Source organism: Biomphalaria glabrata, chromosome 1, assembly GCF_947242115.1.
Source record: "Biomphalaria glabrata chromosome 1, xgBioGlab47.1, whole genome shotgun sequence".
Lineage (NCBI taxonomy): Eukaryota > Metazoa > Mollusca > Gastropoda > Planorbidae > Biomphalaria > Biomphalaria glabrata.
The window spans coordinates 46,834,376-46,857,204 of NC_074711.1; the positions used below are offsets into that span (position 1 = coordinate 46,834,376).

The following is a 22,829-nucleotide window of genomic DNA, read 5'->3' on the forward strand; positions in this document are numbered from 1 at the left end:
CTCATTGCTTAGCAATGTTTCAGAAGTCTTAGAGTCCAATTTGAAAACCAAGTAGCCATCAAGAGGAAATCAAGTTTTGATTGAACAGACTTGCAGCTACATTTAATGACATGAACTTGCAGCTACATTTAATGACATGAACTTGCTTCTACATTTAATGACATGAACTTGCTTCTACATTTAATGACATGAACTTGCAGCTACATTGAATGACATGAACTTGCAGCTACATTTAATGATATGAACATGCTTCTACATTTAATGACATGAACTTGCAGCTACATTTAATGACATGAACTTGCAGCTACATTTAATGACATGAACATGCAGCTACATTTAATGACATGAACATGCTGCTACATTTAATGACATGAACATGCAGCTACATTTAATGACATGAACTTGCAGCTACATTTAATGAAATGAACTTGCAGCTACATTTAATGATATGAACATGCTTCTACATTTAATGACATGAACTTGCAGCTACATTTAATGACATGAACTTGCAGCTACATTTAATGACATGAACTTGCAGCTACATTTAATGACATGAACTTGCAGCTACATTTAATGACATGAACTTGCAGCTACATTTAATGACATGAACTTGCTTCTACATTTAATGACATGAACATGCTTCTACATTTAATGACATGAACTTGCTGCTACATTTAATGACATGAACTTGCAGCTACATTTAATGACATGAACATGCTGCTACATTTAATGACATGAACATGCAGCTACATTTAATGACATGAACTTGCAGCTATATTTAATGACATGAACTTGCAGCTACATTTAATGACATGAACTTGCAGCTACATTTAATGACATGAACTTGCTTCTACATTTAATGACATGAACATGCTTCTACATTTAATGACATGAACTTGCTGCTACATTTAATGACATGAACTTGCAGCTACATTTAATGACATGAACTTGCAGCTACATTTAATGACATGAACTTGCAGCTACATCTAATGACATGAACTTGCAGCTACATTTAATGACATGAACATGCAGCTACATTTAATGACATGAACTTGCTGCTACATTTAATGACATGAACATGCAGCTACATTTAATGCCATGAACTTGCTGCTACATTTAATGACATGAACTTGCAGCTACATTTAATGACAGGAACTTGCAGCTACATCTAATGACATGAACTTGCAGCTACATTTAATGACATGAACTTGCTGCTACATTTAATGACATGAACATGCTGCTACATTTAATGCCATGAACTTGCAGCTACATGGGGATAACTTAAATTTGATAAATTATATCACCATTTCTTGTGAGAATTTAATTAATAAAGCAGAAATTGATTGGGGCGAATTTTCCCAATTTCCAAATTTAGATACCGGTATACGCATTTAATTTAAAAAAGGATGAATTTTCAAAAAAGCATTATAGGCCAAGCAATAGGTCTACCGAGATGTGGAAAACGTGGCATGGGGTATACAAGACAAAAAAGTTTGGGAACCACTGAGCAAAGTGAACCTACAACACAAGATGAACATGTAGATAAGTGATGACCAAAATAAGCCTGCAGGCCACATCCAACCCTTGCACCGCCCCATTGAAATCTCAGCCCACTGAAACCATAAAATATCCCCCACTGAAGTCCATAATGACATGAACTGCAAATCGACTTAGAATTTTATTGGACTCCATAACTTAGATTTGACAGTATCCCAAAATCAGGTTTTTAAGTATGCATTAATTAATAGCAGTTCAGCTTGAACATCAGCAATATTTAGGCATAGTCTTTGTTAATTATTCAGCATTTAAAACTATAAAAACCTGCCAGTTTGCGGCCTCGGAGCCACATACATTTGTGTGTGATACATCAAAATAAACAAAATCGAATCCAGTCCAATGGACTGAGAGGCTTGATGTGACTCCAGTTGTTATATGAGCATCACTGAGATATTGTAATGTCTACTTGAGTGGCATAAACATGTTTTCAATCTACGAATTTCTAGTTCCAGTAGAATATCACATAAACACTGCATTAAAATAAATCAACATAGGTCATTAAACTGAAGTGTTACGAGCAAGCCATTGATAAAATCCTGCTTGGTGGTAGGCCTATAAATGCTCTCTTGTCCAAGCGATGAACCCGGTTACGCAAAATAAATGGTATACTGGTTTTAATATACATGATTTTTTTAACATGTAAGGATCGAGAATCATCGAATGATGGAATTATTGGATAGACAAGTCAATATCTTTCACTGTGGTGCAAAGAGATGAGCTAAATCAAAGAAGAAGACAAAATACACAGTTAAACAAACAAACTGAATTCACGACATTTATTAGGTGACTGTGATAGTTAAAAAAAAATAAAAATAAATACTGTATATAATATTTCAGTCCAGAAAGAATTTGACTTTACTCCATGCACAATGTTCTAGTGCTCATTAAGCCAATGAAGAGGAAGCTGGTATTGTTGAATGAAAAGTGTTTGGGAAGAATAACCATGACGTCATAGCACAATGAACGAAATCTACTAGCGTAGATCAGAAGTTAATTGGATGGTTATGTCCTTCAAATAAAAAAAAAATGGAGACAACTGGGGTGTTTTCAACTCAAGAGCCCCCCCCACCTTTTTTTTTCAATCCTAAAAAAATAACTTGAGAGAAGAGAGAATAAAAAAAGATGCTGTGTAATAAAAGTTCACTAGCTTGTATAATGTTCAACTAAATCCATTCAATCTACACAGAACATGGTTCATAGTGTTATTTACTTCATCTTTTATTTGTGTGTGTGTGTGTACAATCATCAATGTAGAACGTGTATAGGCCTACTTTTCGACAGGGTCGGTCCTACAAGATGGTTAGTAGCCTGGGACGTGCCGGGCCCCCGCTTCATAACATATTCGAATTTATAGATTACCGGTAGGCCCATTAATGAACAACCAATGACAGAGTTATAGCGCAGCATGTACGCCAAGGGCCCCGCACCCTAACAGGACCGGCCCTGTACGATGTCATCTAGTAGGTCTTTGATTTTCGAATATATACATCATTAATACATTGAATAACACAGCTGAGGAGATCTTTCATAAATGTCACGTCAATAGCACAACAGACATGAGTGTAGACTTGTTTCTGCTGGGGTTTACTTTGAAGAAATTGTTCTCTCACGTGTTGGATGCACGTCTCAAGTGTCTGCGGACCTGTGGATGAAAACTTGAATCAATATCTACACGTCGTTCTACGCTCTTTATAGATAGTCAGAAACATTGTCATTCAGTGGAAAGTTCAAGTGAAAATCATTATTAGGCTTTAATCACTGATCAAGTTAGTTTTTTTTTCTTTTAAAAAAAAGGTAGACCCTTTGTTTGTTTTACATATTTAGGATGTTCCTTCAGAATTGAAGTTTATTATATCCTAACCCAGCGAGGCCCAAACTACGGCCCGCGGGCCAGATCCGGCCCGCGACGTGATCCTATCCGGCCCGCCAAAGCATTGTAACAAAATGTAAAAAAAAATGTAAAAAATTAGAATGTTGAAAAAATATTCTCTTTAAGTTTGGATTCTCACTCATTCTTTGACGAAATGTTTTCTATTGCTTCTGACGAGTCCACTGACATAACGGATACTGCGCAACTCTTGGTATTTATTCACGGTACAAACAGCAATTCTGATATAACAGAAGAGTTAGCAGCTATGAGGAGCATGCATACAACTGGAGAAGACCTGTTCAAAGAAGAGTCAGCCATCATAGAGGACCTTGTTCTTCCTTGGAATAAATTAGTTAGAGGGACTACTGATGGCGCTAGAAATATGGTTGGATGTCACAGCGGATTGAAAAAAAAAAGTTGTTTAGTCAAATGGAACTGAACACCTGCGGCTTCACTGCATCATTCACCAACAAAATCTCTGTGGAAAGGTTTTGAATCTGGACCATGTGATGATGAGATTATGCTCAACACTGTAAATTTCATCAAATCACAAGTGTTGAATCACAGAACTTTCAAAGATTTTCTGACAGAAATAGAGTCCGAATATGAAGACGTTCTATTTCACATTGAAGTGCGCTGATTAAGCCGAGGAAAGGTGTTAAAACGTTTTTTTTATTTGAGACACGAAATTGAAATATTTATGACCGATAAATCAAAACAAGTGCCATAACAGAACGACCCCTCATGGTTGTGGGATTTGGCTATTTTAAGCGATATCACATCTAAATGAACTCAACACCAAACTACAAGGGAAAGACAAATTGATTTTGCATGTGTATGCAGACATATGTGCTTTCCAAACAAAATTGCAACTCTTCATTCAACAGGCGGAAAAGGTGCATCTTGTCCACTTTCCAACCTGTACCACTCTACAAAATGATAAGCAGCTAAATATGTCTTTCCTAAAGAAAGAATTATCCAACTTCTGAGGCTCTTGTTGAATAATTTCAGTGAAAGATTTGTGGATTTTCAGAATTTAAAAAATGAAATCCTTCTTTTTGAAAATCCGATTGCTGCCGATGTGTCAAGTGCTCCGACAGATCTGCAACTGGAACTGATTGACTTACAAAGCCAGACATCCCTGCTTGACAAATTTCAAGTGATGCAGACTGTTGACTTCTACTCCATGTTACCTTCAGAAGCGTTTCCAAATCTTCGAAAACAAGCGTTAAGGATGATCACAAGTTTTTCAAGCACTCATCTGTGTGAACAAACTTTTTCAATGATGAAACGGGCGAAAACCATGTTACGTAATCGCCTCACGGATAAACATCTAGATTCAGTGCTCCGAGTTGGTGTTTCATCTATACAGCCAGATATTCAGAAGATGGTTGTAGATAAACTTCATGCATCACATTAATTTATGTAAGCGGGTCCACTAATAAAACTATTAAAAATAGGCTTATTGTATATTTAATTTTGTTTTCTTTTTGGTGATATGGCCCGCGACAGGAATGCCGAAAATAAAAATGGCCCGCAGACCAAATAAGGTTGGGCATCACTGTCCTAACCAAACCTCCCGACGGACAGGGTTCGAAAGCCCAGAGCGCATACCACACGACCCTCTTGGGGTTCGAAGTGAAAATCCTTATTAGTCTTTAATCACTGATTACGTTAGGTGATTACCTTTGTTTGCCAAGGGTCGCCTAAAAGCAGGGGTTCTCAACCTGTGAATCGCGACCCCTTGGGGGTCAATTGACGATTTGCCAGGGGTCGCCCATGACCATCGCAAAGATTCTTTTGTCTATTCCATTGCAATTTACTTTTTATAAAATTATTTTTCAAGTATAGATATGAAGAATTTCAAACATGTTTAATTGTCATATAAATATTTTAAACAGTTTTAATTAATGTAACTTACTGCATAACAAAACGTTACGCATTTTCAGAATCAAAGATATTTTTTCAATGGTAATGTCGTGACCATAGACTTATATATACTATATCTAGACTGGACATAGAGATTTTTTAACACTACAAAAAATGTCGTGAAATTTTTTTAGAAAGTTGGATCAAGGCGTTGTTTTGTAAAGTAGTTAAAAGAACTAAAGTTGTTTTTTTTTCAACCTAACCTATGTAAGATATAATTTATTTTTTTAGATCTAGAGCTAGTAATTGAACATCAAAAATAAGAGTACTCTCGTCTCTTAATTATTTTTTTGCAATTTTTAGATACATAATCTAGAAAGATCTAGGTAATCAATCTATTTAAATGTACATAAGATGATTTAAATCAACATGAATTATTTCCATCTAGGATTTTTGAAACAAACAGGAAATGGCTTTGTTTCATATATTTGCGTGAATATCCGAGAAATGATTTTGCATTATTTCTAAACTTTGAAAACTAAAGATCATTACTTTTCTAAGACAGAAAAGATTGATTGGGGCGACTCCCCTTAGAGCCTGAAAAAAGAGTTTATGTACATAAAAGACTATATATGTATAGGTCTGTGAATCGATCAATCGAGGATAAGAATTTATTTCCGGTTTCCAGTCTAGATATAATATAGATATATAAGTCTATGGTCGTGACGTAATTATAAAGAATTTCGTTTATAATTAATTATACGCCATCGTTTTATAGTCCAATTTATTGAAGGTAATATTTAAGTATGGAACAACCATAGACATAAATAAATATAGACTGGAAAAAGGAAGTAACTTCATGTAACTTGAAAACATGTATATCTATTGTATTCGGATTTCCGAATTAAGAAAAATTGCATGATCTTCACGCTGAGAGATTTTAAAAAATCACTAGTGAAAATATTGTAATACTTATATAGGTTACGGCTGAAATAGATCTGAATACTTAACTTTTATACTGCTCATAAATGCTGTATAATAAAGTACACAAAATTGCAATTCACAAATTTTCGTTTCATAAAACTCTTTAATCGGCCAGTCTATATTTATTTATGTCTATGGGAACAACCTATGAAAGATGGATCTCGAACAAAAGAACGTTAAGAAAAGAACAATTTCTTTTGAATGACGAAAGTTACACTACAGTTTAACATCAGGAGTTCCAAGCAGGAATTGAACACTTGAACAAACCCAATGCGTCATTTGTAACAAAGCCGAATATATGAAGCCGAAATAATTGTCTATAATATTGTATAATTACAATATAAATGCAAATAAAGTGGACTAATGCAAGTCTTTTCAATTAGATGTGCGGTATTTGTAATTTCATTAAAACGAGAAATATATATAAATCAAAATATAATAACATAGTGTTTCGTGATTTAACATAAAACTTTGGCAATGAATATTAGGCCTAAATATTTACATTATAATTACGATCTTATAACATTATCACTTACTTATGGTTATAAACGAAAATAATTGTACGGTTAGGGGTCGCCACATAGTGGATAATTATAAAAGGGGTCGCCGACCTAAAAAGGTTGAGAACCGCTGCCTAAGAGCATGGTAGTTACAATTTTGCTATAATTGTCATTCTATGATAGATATTTCAGACAGCTGAATCAAATTGATTTTAAACAATTTAATATTTTTAAAATGCTGTCCATCAAACAGTTTAATCATCGATATTATTTCTAAAGTGAAGATTTACACACATCTTGACGTAGGCTAATTGTAAAGCACATCTGTTTATAATCAGTAACAAGTCATCGTTATTGAAAATATAATGACGATTTTTTTCACAGTAGGGTTTTACTTCAATAGTTAAAGTAGGAATTGAGAAACCCCAATGTGTCATTTTTAATTAAGTTCTATTACTCGAATCTATGAAGCCCAGAAAACTAAAACGTGATTTTAGCAGTAGGCTAAGCATTAGAGCATCGCCGACATGAACTGCCAATATATCAGTTGTAAATCGGAGTCAAAAATGGAACAGATCATAAGAAAACATAGTAGCCGTTGAAGATTTTTATTCGAAAGCTTCCAGAATTAACACAATTATAAACCCAATGCAGAGGAGTTACTGTAACTGTAGCAAACGAGTCAGTGACCAAGTACATTGTTCGAATCTGTTTTTAAATTTATTGCTATTTCTTTTTCTTTATCTGTCACTGTTCAAAGGAGAATAGCTGACATGTCTGCTGATATTATTTATCAAGTAATCCTGGAAATGACAGGCTATGTCCTTCGCTCCCAATGTTTAACATTCAGCTTTATGAATCCACAGACTTAGCAGCTTGCTCAAGGACTTGTAGCTAGAGAAATGGTTGGAAGACGAGTTTCTCCTTAGCAAACATTTTAAATCGACTACTACAGTAAATGGTCTATTTGACAAAGTTGGTTCCCTTCTGCGGACCTGTTGATGGAAACGTTAATCAATATCTACACGTCGTTCTACGGTCTTTATAGGCTGTCAGAAACATTGTCATTCAGTGGAAAGTTTAAGTGAAAATCATTATTAGGCTTGAATCACTGATCAAGTTAGGTGATTATCATTTTGTTTTAGTTCTATGTCTAAGAAAGGGAGATGTTGGACTGCTAAGATAAAGTGAAACACAAAATCAAAAGTATAAAATCTCTTGGAAAAATATTTGTGGTGTCTGCACAGAAGGTTCTCTTACAAAGATTTCCCCGAGAATTCTGATATGGTCAAACAGAAAAAAAAAGCTCGATCGTGGCTTACACAAACTGACGAAGCAGTTATGTATCAATGTTGTTTACTGTTGCCGTGACATGTAGGCCTATTAATTACTTGCCATGCTTTTCACGTAAGTATGCAACATAAATTTTAAAAAGTAAGTAGATCTAAATACAAGTCAGAAAAATAAAACTTCATTTGGTTGTAATTTAATTATAAGCCTATTCAGAAATATATGACACAAAATAGAATAGATATTGTTTCGTGATTAAAAATAAAGTTTCGGCATCGTTTAATATCCAAATTATACATAGGCCTACACCATACATATGAGATATTTACAATATGATTACGGTTTGTTACATTATCAAAAGCACGTTTACTAAGGTTTATGAACGGTTGGGAATCACCTAATAATGGAGAATTTTTTTAAAGTCGTAGAACTATAAGATTGAGAACAGCTGTTCTACGAGACATTTCACTTTGTCTTATTCTTATTTTATCTTAATTTAACAATAAAAATCTGAAAGAAGTATCGGTTTGACTCACCTTTAAAATTAGAAAAGCATTGAGACAGCGATGATGTTTTAATCTTGCTGGCGAACAAATCTTTTTTGTTGAAAAACAAAATAAAATCTGTTTTGTCCAAGAAGTGACTGTGGACAATCTCAATGAAAGCTTGAAGGCTGTCATATAAACTGTTCTGTCAATAGACAAGTGTTAGGTTAGATATCATATAAACTGTTCTGTCCATAGACAAGTGTTTGATTAGATATCATATAAACTGTTCTGTCCATAGACAAGTGTTTGATTAGATATCATATAAACTGTTCTGTCAATAGACAAGTGTTAGATTAGATATCATATAAACTGTTCTGTCAATAGACAAGTGTTAGATTAGATATTTTATAAACAGTTCTGTTAAATACATTGTCAGATTATATACACCTATCCCACAAACCGTTAAAATCATAAGCTGTTCTGATAAAAGATTAGACTTCAAACAGAAGTTACTTACAATGCTTGATAGCTGTTGAGAACTAGGAGAGCAATACCAGGGCATTTTTTTATAGACATACATCAATACTGAGAATAATATTTTGGCCTGCAAATCATAAGACAAACATCCAACAGCTGCATATAGAGTCTATAGTCTTGACGAGACAAAATATTTTCTAGATGAAGGCCTAATGAAAATATAAGCCCATAACAAACACAATGCAGAGTTGAATGCACCATATTTCGATGCTATGCTGTACGTACTTTATAGAAACAAATAAGAAAGATTGAACATTTCAAGTAGTTTAGACATTGTACAAGACTTGTAATGCTACTGATATATGCATCTACATTGAATAGTGCACGAAATACCGTGGCTTCTTTTTGTCGCATTGATCTACGTACTTGAAACACTGAAGTTTGACTACCAGAAGAAAAGATCACTTCTCATGTGATCAAATAATACAATCTTCACTTTGCATGAAATGTTTTGACCAAGACAAGCCATTGATTCTGAATAGATTGATTGAATGGTAAGTGCCTATAAATGCTGTTTACAGTTAATAAGGCGTGCAGAAAGTCAAGCCAACAATAATCCGCTAAGCGTCTCTTCAACAACCTATCAAGCGTCTTGTTAGGGCTGCACAAACATTACAATTTGCATTAACAGTTGATTCTAATTGCAAACTATTGAATAACACGAACAATTTGGTGTAAAAAAAAAAAAAAGCAAAAAAATGTATATGCCTAGATCATGGGCGTAGCCAGGATTTTTTTTTTGGGGAGGGGGATTTTTTTTCAAGAACTTTGTCACTATATTATTATTATATCTGAGATAAAGCCAAAATCCAGATATTGTACATTTTGCTCCAATACAAGAAAAAAAAAATTAAATATGGCTTCCGGTTCTAGAACACAACGACTCCTTGAATTGATGGAATTAGCAAAAGAGAAGCAAATTCCTAAGCCAGACATGTGGGCAGAACGCCAAGAAGAGAAAGAATATCAAGAGCAAGAATCTGAAAAACGCATGCAATTAGAAGAAAAAAAAATTACAAGACGCCGAAAAACAAAGGCAAGAAGCTGAAAAACAAAGGCAAGACGCCGAGAAACAAAGGCAACATGAAAAAGAAAAAATGGAATTCGAAAAACAAAATAAACAAAATAAAGAAAATAAAGAAAGCATTCCAACTCAAGGTCACTCAAATATGTTTGACAAATACAGATTAATGAACAAAATATCGGCTTTCAACGAAAACATTGACAATATGGACTCGTATCTCATAAGATTTGAAGAAATAGCTACAACATCCGGTCTACCTGAAGCACATTGGTCGAGCTCACTCCTCACCCTCTTGACTGGCAAAGCTGTCAACATTTGCTCACAACTGTCCATCAATGAACGCAGCACTTACTCTGATATCAAGGAAGCTCTACTGCGCCAATACGGAGCAACTTCAGCCAACTATAGAAAGAAATTCTATAATGAAAGGCCACAGCAAAATGATGATCCTCAAATTTTTGTAGCTAATATGTCAATGTGGTTTGATAGATGGGTATCCATGGCCAAAATAGAAGAAAGTTACCAAGCTCTTCGTCAACATATTATTATCGACAACATCACCTATGCTCACTCAGAAGATATTCAATCCTACATTATAGAGAGAAATCCTACTGATATCCAGACATTAACCAAGATCATCAGACAATATAAAGCAGCCTATCCAAACAAGTCAGTCAAACCATCTGTTGAAGAAAATTTTGTCTGCTTTGCTCAAGACAAAAATGCAAGATATAAGTCAGATGACAAAATCAAATGCAACCAATGTCATAAACTAGGGCATTTTACGTCTCAATGCCGCAGCAGAACCACAGAATGTTCATATTGCCATAAAAAGGGTCACCAAACTCATGAATGTTGGAAAAAACAGGCAGTTTCCAAAAATCAAAATTTTGATAGACCCACATCACCAACTCAAAGATACAGCAATAGAGAGCAATACAATCTCAACAAAGCACCTGGAAATAATAAGCCAGATAACAAACCTCGCTACAGAAGTCACTCACAGGACTCCAGACAACAATATATGCCAAACAGAAGCTCATATAACAGAAGCTATTACAATGAGCATTCAACTATGACAGTCATTGCAAAGTCCAATGGTCTCAAATTTTATCCAGGCTTTGTGGGAGACAAGAAGGTAGAAGTTCTTCGTGACACCGGAAGCACGTCCACATTAGTACATGAACGCTTCGTACACGCAAACCGTTTCACAGGCAACCACGTCCAAGCCACTGCCTTCAACGGAACTGTCAGCAAGTTACCTGAAGCCATCATTTATGTTACTACACCATTCTTCAGTGGTCAAACAAAAGCATTAGTAACACCCAATCTACCAGTGGACCTAATCATTGGAAACATAGATGGAGTTAAAGAATGCACTCCTCAAGAACTTACTGAATGGACAAATGCCATAGAGCAAGGTCAAAAATGTTTGGCAGTAATGACAAGATCCATGTCCAGACAACAAGAACATTTGGCACCTGAACAAGTTAGCCAAAATAATCACATGGCTACCTCAGTTACTCAAGTTATGCAGAATGCAGCAGAACCAGTTACTAGTCCAGTAGCCAGCAACAATCAAGAACATTCAACATGGACACCCCCAGTTACATCAAGCCCATCCCTACCGGTCATAAGTCCACCTCCAATTCCCGAATGTCCATTGTTGAACTTTGAAGAACAAGACTACATGCCCAGAGTCTCTAACAATGATACAAGAACTCTAACTGGTCAAACTGAAGTCCATCAAGACAAGTCATATTTCACACATGATGACTTCAAAGAAGAACAGAAACGAGATCCAACATTGCAAATACTTTATCAGAAGGCTCAAGCAAACAAACAGCTGAATCTACCAAATAAACCATATTTTCAAGATGGCCTCCTGGTGAAGAATGACATGCATAAAGACAATACCATTCAGCAAATCATAGTGCCACAGAAATACAGGAAAGAAATACTGGCAACAGGACATAACATTCCACACGCCAGCCATATGGGTGTAGTCAAAACTAAAGCCAGAATCCTCAAAGAATTTTATTGGCCAAGTATCATTAAAGACGTCAAGAAATACGTGAAGTCATGTCATATTTGCCAAGTCAAAGGACCTAAGAACAACAAATCACAGGCACCAATTCAAGATATGGAATTGACAGACAAGCCATTCCAAAAGTCTCAGTTGATTTGATTGGTCCTATGCCAGTAGCTTCAGCAAGAAACCATCGATATGTCCTGACATTGATTGACACATGTACAAGATGGACAGAAGCAGTAACTCTAGTCAACATTACAGCGCTGGGCATCACCAGAGCTTTGTCAGAGATATTTTCCAGAATTGGTTTCCCAGAAGTTATCCTCTCTGACAGAGGCACACAGTTCACAGCTGACATTACCAAAGACTTCATGAACATGTACCACATCAAGATGAAGTTCACAACGCCCTACCATCCCCAAAGCAACGGGCTTTGCGAACGATTCAACGGTACTTTGAAGAGGTGCATTTCAAAAATAGCACACGACAATCCGCAGAATTGGGACTTATTGCTACCAGCAGCTCTGTTTGCATACAGAGAAAGTCCTCAAGAAACCACAGGATTCTCACCTTTCGAGATGGTTTATGGCGCCAACCCACGAGGACCGATGGCAATCCTCAAAAAAGCTATTATTCGCCAAAACTCAATCTCATCAGAAACCAAGACAGCGTTTCAACATGTGCAAGATACCAGAAACATAGTCATATCTGCATGTGAAAAAGCTAATGAAGCCACAGCCATAGCAAACTCCAATACCAGAATGAGAGTCAATAGAAACAGAACACTGAAACAATTTGAACCAGGAGATCAGGTATGTCTGTTACTACCAGACAAAAGCAACAGACTATTCATCAAATGGCAAGGTCCATTCTCCATACTCAGAAAGATAACAGATGTTGACTATGAGATAGACATACACAACAAAAAGAAAATCTATCACGTCAACATGTTACAAAAATATAACACAATAACAGAAGGTACCACAAGCCCAGAACAAAATGAAAGAGCCATATCATGTCTTGCAGTCATACCAGAAGAAGATGAAAATGACACGTCTGAATTTGACGACATCAATATGCCACAAACAACTACCAAACAAACTGAATTTTGGCAAGACATCAAACTCAATTCAATGACACCGCAAAAGTAGAAAGAACTGACTACCATTCTCAAAGAAAATTCAGACATATTTACAGATGTTCCAGGCAAAACGTCAATTACGGAACACAATATAATACTTACTGATTCCAAGCCTACAAAAGCAAGACCTTATCCATTACCAGTACACTACAGAGACTTTCTTAAACAAGAAATTAACCAACTATTAGAGCAAGGAATCATTGAACATTCCAACTCTCCATATGCCGCACCAATAGTTCTTGTCAAACGGAAGCAAACGACAATTCCAAGAATGTGTGTCGACTTCAGACAGTTGAATAAAATAACCCAACTCGACTCATATCCTATGCCAAATCCTGAAGATCTTATGACCAAATTTTCAGAGGCAAAGTTCTTCACCAAAATAGACCTGTCCAGAGGTTATTACCAAATACCAGTCAGACAAGAATGCAAACAGTTTACGGCATTCACCACAGCTTATGGATTATTCCATTTCAATTTCATGCCATTTGGTCTAGTCAACGCCAGCAGCACCTTTAATAGAGCCATTTTCAGCATACTAGGCAATCGCTCTGACACAGTGTCATAGATGACATTTGCGTATTCCATAAGACATGGAACGAACATATCAAAGGACTACAAGAAGTTTTCAGCATACTGAAACAACATGGTTTTACCATAAAGCCTAGTAAGGTAGAACTAGCCATGTCAGAAATATCCTTCCTGGGTTATAGAGTCAGCTACAATTTGCTGAGACCACAAGAGAACATTATTCGACGCATACTAGACATCAAAGTCCACACCAGTAAAAAGCAAGTGAGAAGTATTTTGGGTCTGTGTAATTTCTACAGACATTTCATACCAGGTTACACAGCACTCATAGCTCCATTGATTGAACTCACTAAGAAAGGACAGCCAACGAAGATTCCATGGTCTACAAAGTTACATACCACTATTGAGAACATTAAAGCTGAATTCTCAAGAGACACTATTCTCAAACTTCCGAATCCAGAGAAGCAATTTTACCTCGCCACAGATGCTTCATCTTCAGCTATAGGTGCATGCCTAATGCAGAAATACCAAGACACTTCACAGAAATGCCAAGAGACTTTGCACCCAGTATTTTTCATCAGCAGGAAGTTGTCACCAGCTGAAACCAGATACTCAACCATCGAACGTGAATGTCTAGCCATTGTATGGGCCATAGCCAAGTTCTCCAGATATCTACTAGGTGCTCATTTCACACTCCTAACTGATCATGCACCACTAGCATTTCTAAACTCAAAGAAGTTAGCGAACAGTCGTTTAACTCGTTGGAGTCTACAGCTCACAGACTACCAATTTGAGGTCAAGACAATTCCTGGACGTGAGAATGTTTTCGCTGACACACTTTCCAGATGTATTTAATTCTTTACATAATTGTGTATATATTCTTCTTCCACAGGTGTAGTATATCAGTTTTGTATTGTCATATTTTAATTTTATCATGAAGCACCATGAAGAGAAGTAACTCATTCAATTCAAGATTTAATTTATTCAAGCATTATGCTTTGTACAACTTTTGATATTGTCTCATTTTCATAACCACTTGAATAGTGAAACAGGTGTTCTATGTCATCAATAATTTTGTTCTCATATACCTGACACTGCATTTACATTTTTTTTTTATGTTATCTCCAAGTTGACTTTATTTTTCAGAGCATTGTCATATGTTACCTCAACCATTTTTCTATAATTTCATGTATGGTATCTTGTGTATATTTAAATATTTTTTAATACATATGAGCATTTTTATTACCATACAAATGCTAAATGGAGGGGGGGGGTAATATGTCACAGATGCCATTATAGATTTATTTGTATATTTCACATTTAAAAGCTTGTGTGTAAATAGAAATATAAACCCTTGACTGAGCCTCAGGAATTACCCCACAAATCTAGATCCTTGACAGCGCCTCAGGTTTTACCCGAGACGTAATTACGATGTTGCAAATCTATTGGTTGATTTGAAAATAAATAAAGACATTTTTTTAAAAAGAGTTAGCGCCAGAGAATTGACGAGAGAGAAAGAACGCCAGTCGATGAAAGAATTTCCTAGTAGACAGTCGCGTTTTCTAAGAGCTCTGATTTAAAGCCTTTGTAATATTACTTGTGCTTGTTGATCTGTAACTTGTACATAAGCTGTACTTACGTTTTATATTTAAATAAAGTTCCAGAGTTGTGTTTTAACAAAGAATCTTTAATTGTGAATCCTAGATCGTCATTTATTCAACTATTTTAATTCAAGTGAAATCCCCGGCACCACAACATACGTTGTGACAACCGGTATATGTACACATATATTTATATATATACATATAGTTGATGTTTGTTTTGCTATGCACATACTGTACTGTTAACATGCACCCTTAGGCCCGAGGATCAGTCTCGCGTGCATACCCTATTATTTTCGGCCTGCATTGGCTATTTTACCTATTCTACCCCCCCCCCTTTTTCTCGTTACGGTCAACTGGTCACGAGCGACCGTGGACTCGTTTACCTGTCGGTCAGTAAGGTCAAAGAGGTTACAAGCCTGTAATATGGTCCTCCCCTGTTTCCCTTCTTATTTATGCCCCTGCAATGTACATTTATATATGTATATGTGTAATGCTCCCATGGAGCAGTTATCATCAGATTTAGTAGAATGTTACTAGCATGTATCTTAGATAGTCTCTGGGAGACGCTCCTATCAAGGATGCGCCCCTTGCCAACCAGCCTGTATGGTTTAATAATTCAGGCTCCTTTCACATCTCATCTCATAGCCTCCTACACCAGGGCTGGCGTGTTTTGTTGCCCGAAGGGAGATCACACCAGCTCTTCCCGTTGAGGGTGAGTTACTAATCACTCTCGACCAGAACTGAAGGCATTCCAGGCCGAGGTCCTAGGACCAGCCTGTAAAGGAGTAAGCCCACCGCGTGGCATCCTCATCACACTAGACCCGCAGGACATCAACTGACTGACTACTAGCCAAGTGGAGCCCCAACTCACTCCACCCTGAAGGTGAACCTTGGAGGACAAAGAGATAAGTGAGAGACAGCCGAATAAACAAACCACATATGAGCACTTGAGTACCATCCCAGTGATGATATTGTTCCATAAATTATCCTGAATCTATATGTACATCCCCCCCCACACACACACACACACTTATCGATTGTATATCTTTTAATCATTTCCTATTAAATATTTTCTTTTCACAAAATCAATAAGTTTTGGTTCTTGCTTATGCCTGTCCACGTGCCTATACAATATCAACATAATATTTATCGCGTTGTGGCCCTAAGACTTTTCCATCATCCCCATCGGGAAGTGCAAACTGACAGATCGGCGGACATATTCCACCACACCTCCATATCATTGCAACTCTTGGTACGCGTAATTCATTTTGACGTAGAACATGTCCCGCAAACCTCATGCGACGCTCTGTCACAGCCTCACTAAGTGTTCGACTCCCAGTTCGGCATAGGATTTCCTTGTTTGAGACCCGATCTGTATAACTGACTCCCAAAATCCATCTCAGCCATTTTTGTTGAGCCACATTTAGTCTTTTCTCAATTTTGACAGATGACTTCCATGGCTCACATGCATATGTTGCAGTTGGAATGACGATTGTGTTGAGAAGGTGTATTTTTGTCTCGAGTCCAATGGCTTGGCTTGTCCAAATAGGCTGCAGCTTTTGGAAAATGCCCCCTGAAGTCCGTCATTCGGTTTTGTTCACGCCATGGAATACCAAAGGCAGTCTGGTTCATTGCTCTCCTTATTATGTAGTCGATGGCTAGGAGGAAAAGGAAGGGAGATAAGATGCACCCCTGTCTCGATGCTAAAAAAACTCTGTTGTTCCTTCTTCTGTTTTAATGCAGTAACTAGACTGACTGTAAAGGTGTCGTAGGATCTGGACGAATTTTTCTGGGATGCCGTATTTTCTATTTTCCATAGCGATTCTCGGTGGACACTATCAAACGCTTTCTTAAAGTCTACGAAACTGATCGTTAGCCGTCGTTGGTACTAGAGACTTTGTTCTATGATATTTCGTAGAAAGAAGATCTGCTGTGCACATGACCTGCCTCTTTGGAAGCTTGTTCACCGCTCAGTCACGTTTAGCTTCTTTTCATTGTTCCACATCGCAAAGGACGTGGTCTCAGGCTCATTGGTTGGTTTGTTCAGATAGGCCGTAGGGCTCCTGCTTGACCTTATCCGACATGCAGCTTCGTGTTATGCATCTCAAAGGCTTGAGATAATGCTGTCTAAATAATTGAAATTTTCTTTGTGTATTAGATCTATGTGACCAATGTTGCAGCCAATACGCATACATTTGACTACGTTTCTATCGAAGCTATCCGTCATTTTTTTGTATTTAATTGTATTATGTAATTAATTGTATTATGTAATTAATTGTATTATGTAATTAATTGTATTATGTATTTAATTGTAGTATGTAATTAAATTATTCTGTATTTAATTGTATTATGTAATTAATTGTATTATGTAATTAATTGTATTATGTAATTAATTGTATTATGTATTTAATTGTATTATCCTAATTAATTGTATTATGTATTTAATTGTATTATCTAATTAATTGTATTATGTATTTAATTGTATTATCTAATTAATTGAATTATCAAGTAATGCTATATCTATTCCAAAATCAAGGTGATTTGGTTCATGGGATATTGAATGCAGACGGATTCTTTTTTTTGTTTTGAATGATCTGTTGATGGCTGACAGAAAGAGAAATGATCTGAAGATGCACTCGTCTCACACTTGTTTCCACGCTGAAGAGCTCCGTTACTCTATCGTCTGTTATGATTCCACAGCTGTAGGAATTTTGCAGAATCTGCTCTAATTGTTGCTGGATTCCATGTTCTCTTACAATTTCCCACAGAGTGTTTCTGGACGGACGCTATTTAAAAAACCTAATCATCAGCCTTTGGTTGGCCAGGCTTTGCTCGACGCTGTTTTGAAGGGCCAAAATCTGTTCAGTGCATGATTTGCCTCTTTGGAAGCAGTTGAGAAACACTTGTACCAGTATAATATAAACCGTTTCGGTAATGAATTCTTTAATAACTTCTAGTACAGAAGACATGTTTGATTCAACGTTTCTGATTTAAAAAATAATAATGTTTAATCTACGTAATAACTATTGATCAAATGTCCTAAGCAATGAATTTTAAAAAAGAATTAACATTATCTAGTGTAATAATCGCTTCATTAGCTTATAATAGTGTGGGTCATCAAAAATAAAAATAAACTAACAATATTTTTTTTTTGTTAATATTTATAAATGGAATTTTATTCCCGGGGGGAGGTGACACCCTGAGCCAGGGGCGGACTGGGGGCTCATAATCGGCCCGGGCATTACCATACGATTCGGCCCTCAGTTTGGTTTGATTGCATATGATAGAAAATGCTATGCCAACGTGGTTTCTATAACTTGCTGTATACAAATAGACTTAGATTCGGAAATCTCAATTTGCAAAAAAAAAAAAAAAAAAATCTGCAGCGCAGTCGTAATCTTAAAAAGTTATTTTGAAACATTATTTTGGTATAACTTAAAGAATAAAGCATAACACTAGATGGCTGCCTGTTAATGTGTCATGCGCTCTGGAGTGTCGTCTCAATGGTCTCAGGTTCGAACTCTGCCTGCCACCCACTCCCCGCTCCCTTTTCAGGCTGTTTCGTGAGATATTTAGAGGCTACTTTGATGTAACAATTGAATCGTGTCAAAATAAAACAACCAGAACATTTGAAACAGAAGTCACGTGACACGTTCTGCATGAAATCTTGGGTTTTTGTTTTTAGCCTTTTCTTGACATGCAGAAATGGGGAGACAACTTATTTCACAAATCACTTACGTATATTAAAGCGTTAGCACTAGTTGATGATTTCAGAAAAGTTATACTCTCAATTCATTAATAGCTATTGGGACAGTTATTACAAGACAACATTCTTTGCTATCCTGTCCACAAAACCATCTCCACAATAGACATCGTTCTTAAATTCCAAGCGTCATATTTCAATTGATCAATTCGTTACCTCAATTTTTCATGCTTCTCTGATAAGTCAACGTCCAATGACATGATATATATAGAGACATTGAATTATTAAAAGACATTCAAAGTTGAAGGCGCACATGTATATCCATGAATCAGAGCGTTTAAGTCTGCCATGCATCTCTGTGGCAATGAGTTATTGTTTCTATATCGTCTTACGTGACACGATCTCAAGGAGTCAATGAAGCTGTGAATGTTCCTTCGGGAAAGTTCTCATGAGATTCAGAAAAGTTCCTGAAGTGTTTGTGCCAAACTGGTGAGGGAATCAGTTATTTGACTGCATCTCTTGGCAGAGGATTCCAGCAATCTTTTTGCTTTTTTTTTTTTTTATCTCTCAATTGTTTTCTTTACCTTTTCCCTTCGATTTCTATTTGGTTCCTTGTTTGAGTGTTGAAATAATAATTTTAGTTTGTCAATGACTTCGTAGCTGGGAACTCCTGTGATCTTGCGACCAACCGACCAATCCAATTATATAATATACATTAGAGAGCATAATAAATTTTCGAGTCAATTTTAGTAACAGTGGGTCTACAGACTGCTGTAAACATAACTACTTCATAACATGAGGGAATACTTTAGTTTTAGATTCACACGAGTATGTTAACACTAGTTCGACTTCTATAGAACTATAAAAAAAAATACAGGTCTTAAGAGTTGTTTGTTAATCTCTTAGTGTGTAAAGAGGATTATTACAGAAGCACGGTACACTGCTATCTATAAGCGAATCCATTATTTCGGATTGTGCGGCTTTAATACACTGTTAAGTATGTAAAGATCTTTATGAAAGATAAGGCGAGATCAATCAAGTTTACGGGACTTACTGACATTTAATGTGGCACATTCAGCAGCCCCACCGGACCATTTAGGCACCGGCCCACCGGGCATTTGCCCAGTTGACAATCTAGCCAGTTCACCCCTGCCCTGAACTTTCCGCATTGGGTGACACCGGCTCTATTGCGCCAGTGTGCTTGAACTTACAGACAAAGGGGGGGGGGAGTTTAATGTTTTGGAAAAGACAAATATTTATCAAAAACAAAAAGTCTAATATGATAAGCGTATGTTCGTGACAGAGACAAGTGTATCATGGGATGTCCATGTGACAGAGACAAGTGTATCATGGGATGTCCATGTGACAAAGACAAGTGTATCATGGGATGTCCATGTGACAAAGACAAGTGTATCATGGGATGTCCATGTGACAAAGACAAGTGTATCCTGGGATGTCCATGAGACAAAGACAAGTGTATCATGGGGTGACCATGTGACAAAGACTAGTGTATCATGGGATACATATAACATATAACATAGGTGCTTAAAAAAACACAACAGTGACTGAAACATAGCCACGAAAAATACACCTTTTGCATGCTTAGATATGGGCAAGAGACATTTGTCTGAGTGTATTATTAATGTGTGTCAGATGTGCGTGAAGCTAGCGAGTGAAGTGAGTAGATACACAGAGACTACAAATTGTTCCAGGCTTCATTTCTTACCACTGTTGGATCCTCCTCGCTGTACTCGTCGAACGCCGCCAAATTGACAAAAAATGTCACCACAGTGACTTCATCAAAAAAATGAATCCATTTTTTCCTTAGACTTCTTTGCCCGGCTACATCAATCATTCTGCCAATGATAGTTTAGTTGCATTCAATGATAATTTAGTTGCATTAAATGATAGTTTAGTTGCATTAAATGATAGTTTAGTTGCATTCAATGATAGTTTAGGTGCATTCAATGATAGTTTAGGTGCATTCAATGATAGTTTAGTTGCATTCAATGATAGTTTAGTTGCATTCAATGATAGTTTAGTTGCATTCAATGATAGTTTAGTTGCATTCAATGATAGTTTAGTTGCATTCAATGATAGTTTAGTTGCATTCAATGATAATTTAGGTGCATTAAATGATAATTTAGTTGCATTCAATGATAATTTAGGTGCATTAAATGATAGTTTAGTTGCATTCAATGATAGTTAAGTTGCATTCAATGATAGTTAAGTTGCATTAAATGATAATTTAGTTGCATTCAATGATAATTTAGTTGCATTAAATGATAGTTTAGTTGCATTAAATGATAGTTTAGTTGCATTCAATGATAGTTTAGTTGCATTAAATGATAGTTTAGTTGCATTAAATGATAGTTTAGTTGCATTCAATGATAGTTTAGTTGCATTCAATGATAGTTTAGTTGCATTCAATGATAGTTTAGTTACATTCAATGACAGTTTAGTTGCATTCAATGACAGTTTAGTTGCATTCAATGATAGTTTAGTTGCATTCAATGATAGTTTAGTTGCATTCAATGATAGTTTAGTTGCATTCAATGATAGTTTAGTTGCATTCAATGATAGTTTAGTTGCATTCAATGACAGTTTAGTTGCATTCAATGATAATTTAGGTGCATTCAATGATAATTTAGTTGCATTAAATGATAGTTTAGTTGCATTAAATGATAGTTTAGTTGCATTAAATGATAGTTTAGTTGCATTAAATGATAGTTTAGTTGCATTAAATGATAGTTTAGTTGCATTAAATGATAGTTTAGGTGCATTAAATGATAGTTTAGTTGCATTAAATGATAGTTTAGGTGCATTCAATGATAATTTAGTTGCATTAAATGATAATTTAGTTGCATTAAATGATAATTTAGTTGCATTAAATGATAGTTTAGTTGCATTAAATGATAGTTTAGTTGCATTAAATGATAGTTTAGTTGCATTAAATGACAGTTTAGTTGCATTAAATGATAGTTTAGTTGCATTAAATGATAGTTTAGTTGCATTAAATGATAGTTTAGTTGCATTAAATGATAGTTTAGGTGCATTCAATGATAGTTTAGTTGCATTCAATGACAGTTTAGTTGCATTCAATGATAATTTAGGTGCATTCAATGATAATTTAGTTGCATTAAATGATAGTTTAGTTGCATTAAATGATAGTTTAGTTGCATTAAATGATAGTTTAGTTGCATTAAATGATAAATTAGGTGCATTCAATGATAGTTTAGTTGCATTAAATGATAGTTTAGTTGCATTAAATGATAGTTTAGTTGCATTAAATGATAGTTTAGTTGCATTAAATGATAAATTAGGTGCATTCAATGATAGTTTAGTTGCATTAAATGATAGTTTAGGTGCATTCAATGATAATTTAGTTGCATTAAATGATAGTTTAGTTGCATTAAATGATAATTTAGTTGCTTTTAATGATAGTTTAGGTGCATTCAATGATAGTTTAGTTGCATTAAATGATAGTTTAGTTGCATTAAATGATAGTTTAGTTGCATTAAATGATAGTTTAGTTGCATTAAATGATAGTTTAGTTGCATTAAATGATAATTTAGTTGCATTCAATGACAGTTTAGTTGCATTAAATGATAGTTTAGTTGCATTAAATGATAGTTTAGTTGCATTCAATGATAGTTTAGTTGCATTACGAATCGTCCAGATAATAATTTAAAAAAAAAC

The 22,829-nt window shown here is 35.7% G+C and overlaps 1 protein-coding gene across 1 annotated transcript in view; it reads right to left on the minus strand.

Annotated features, from left to right (window-relative positions):
* Positions 1-1,035: 1,035 nt before the first annotated feature.
* Positions 1,036-22,829, minus strand: part of LOC106064301 (guanine nucleotide-binding protein G(o) subunit alpha-like) — a 60,370-nt gene continuing 38,576 nt past the window's right edge. Inside the window, exons 8-10 of the mRNA XM_056040172.1 lie at positions 20,857-20,986; positions 8,607-8,760; positions 1,036-3,199 (exon numbers count right to left, since the gene is read on the minus strand). Coding sequence (XP_055896147.1) covers positions 3,015-3,199; positions 8,607-8,760; positions 20,857-20,986 — 469 coding nt within the window. The 3' untranslated portion in view covers positions 1,036-3,014. The remainder of the gene's footprint in view (positions 3,200-8,606; positions 8,761-20,856; positions 20,987-22,829) is intronic.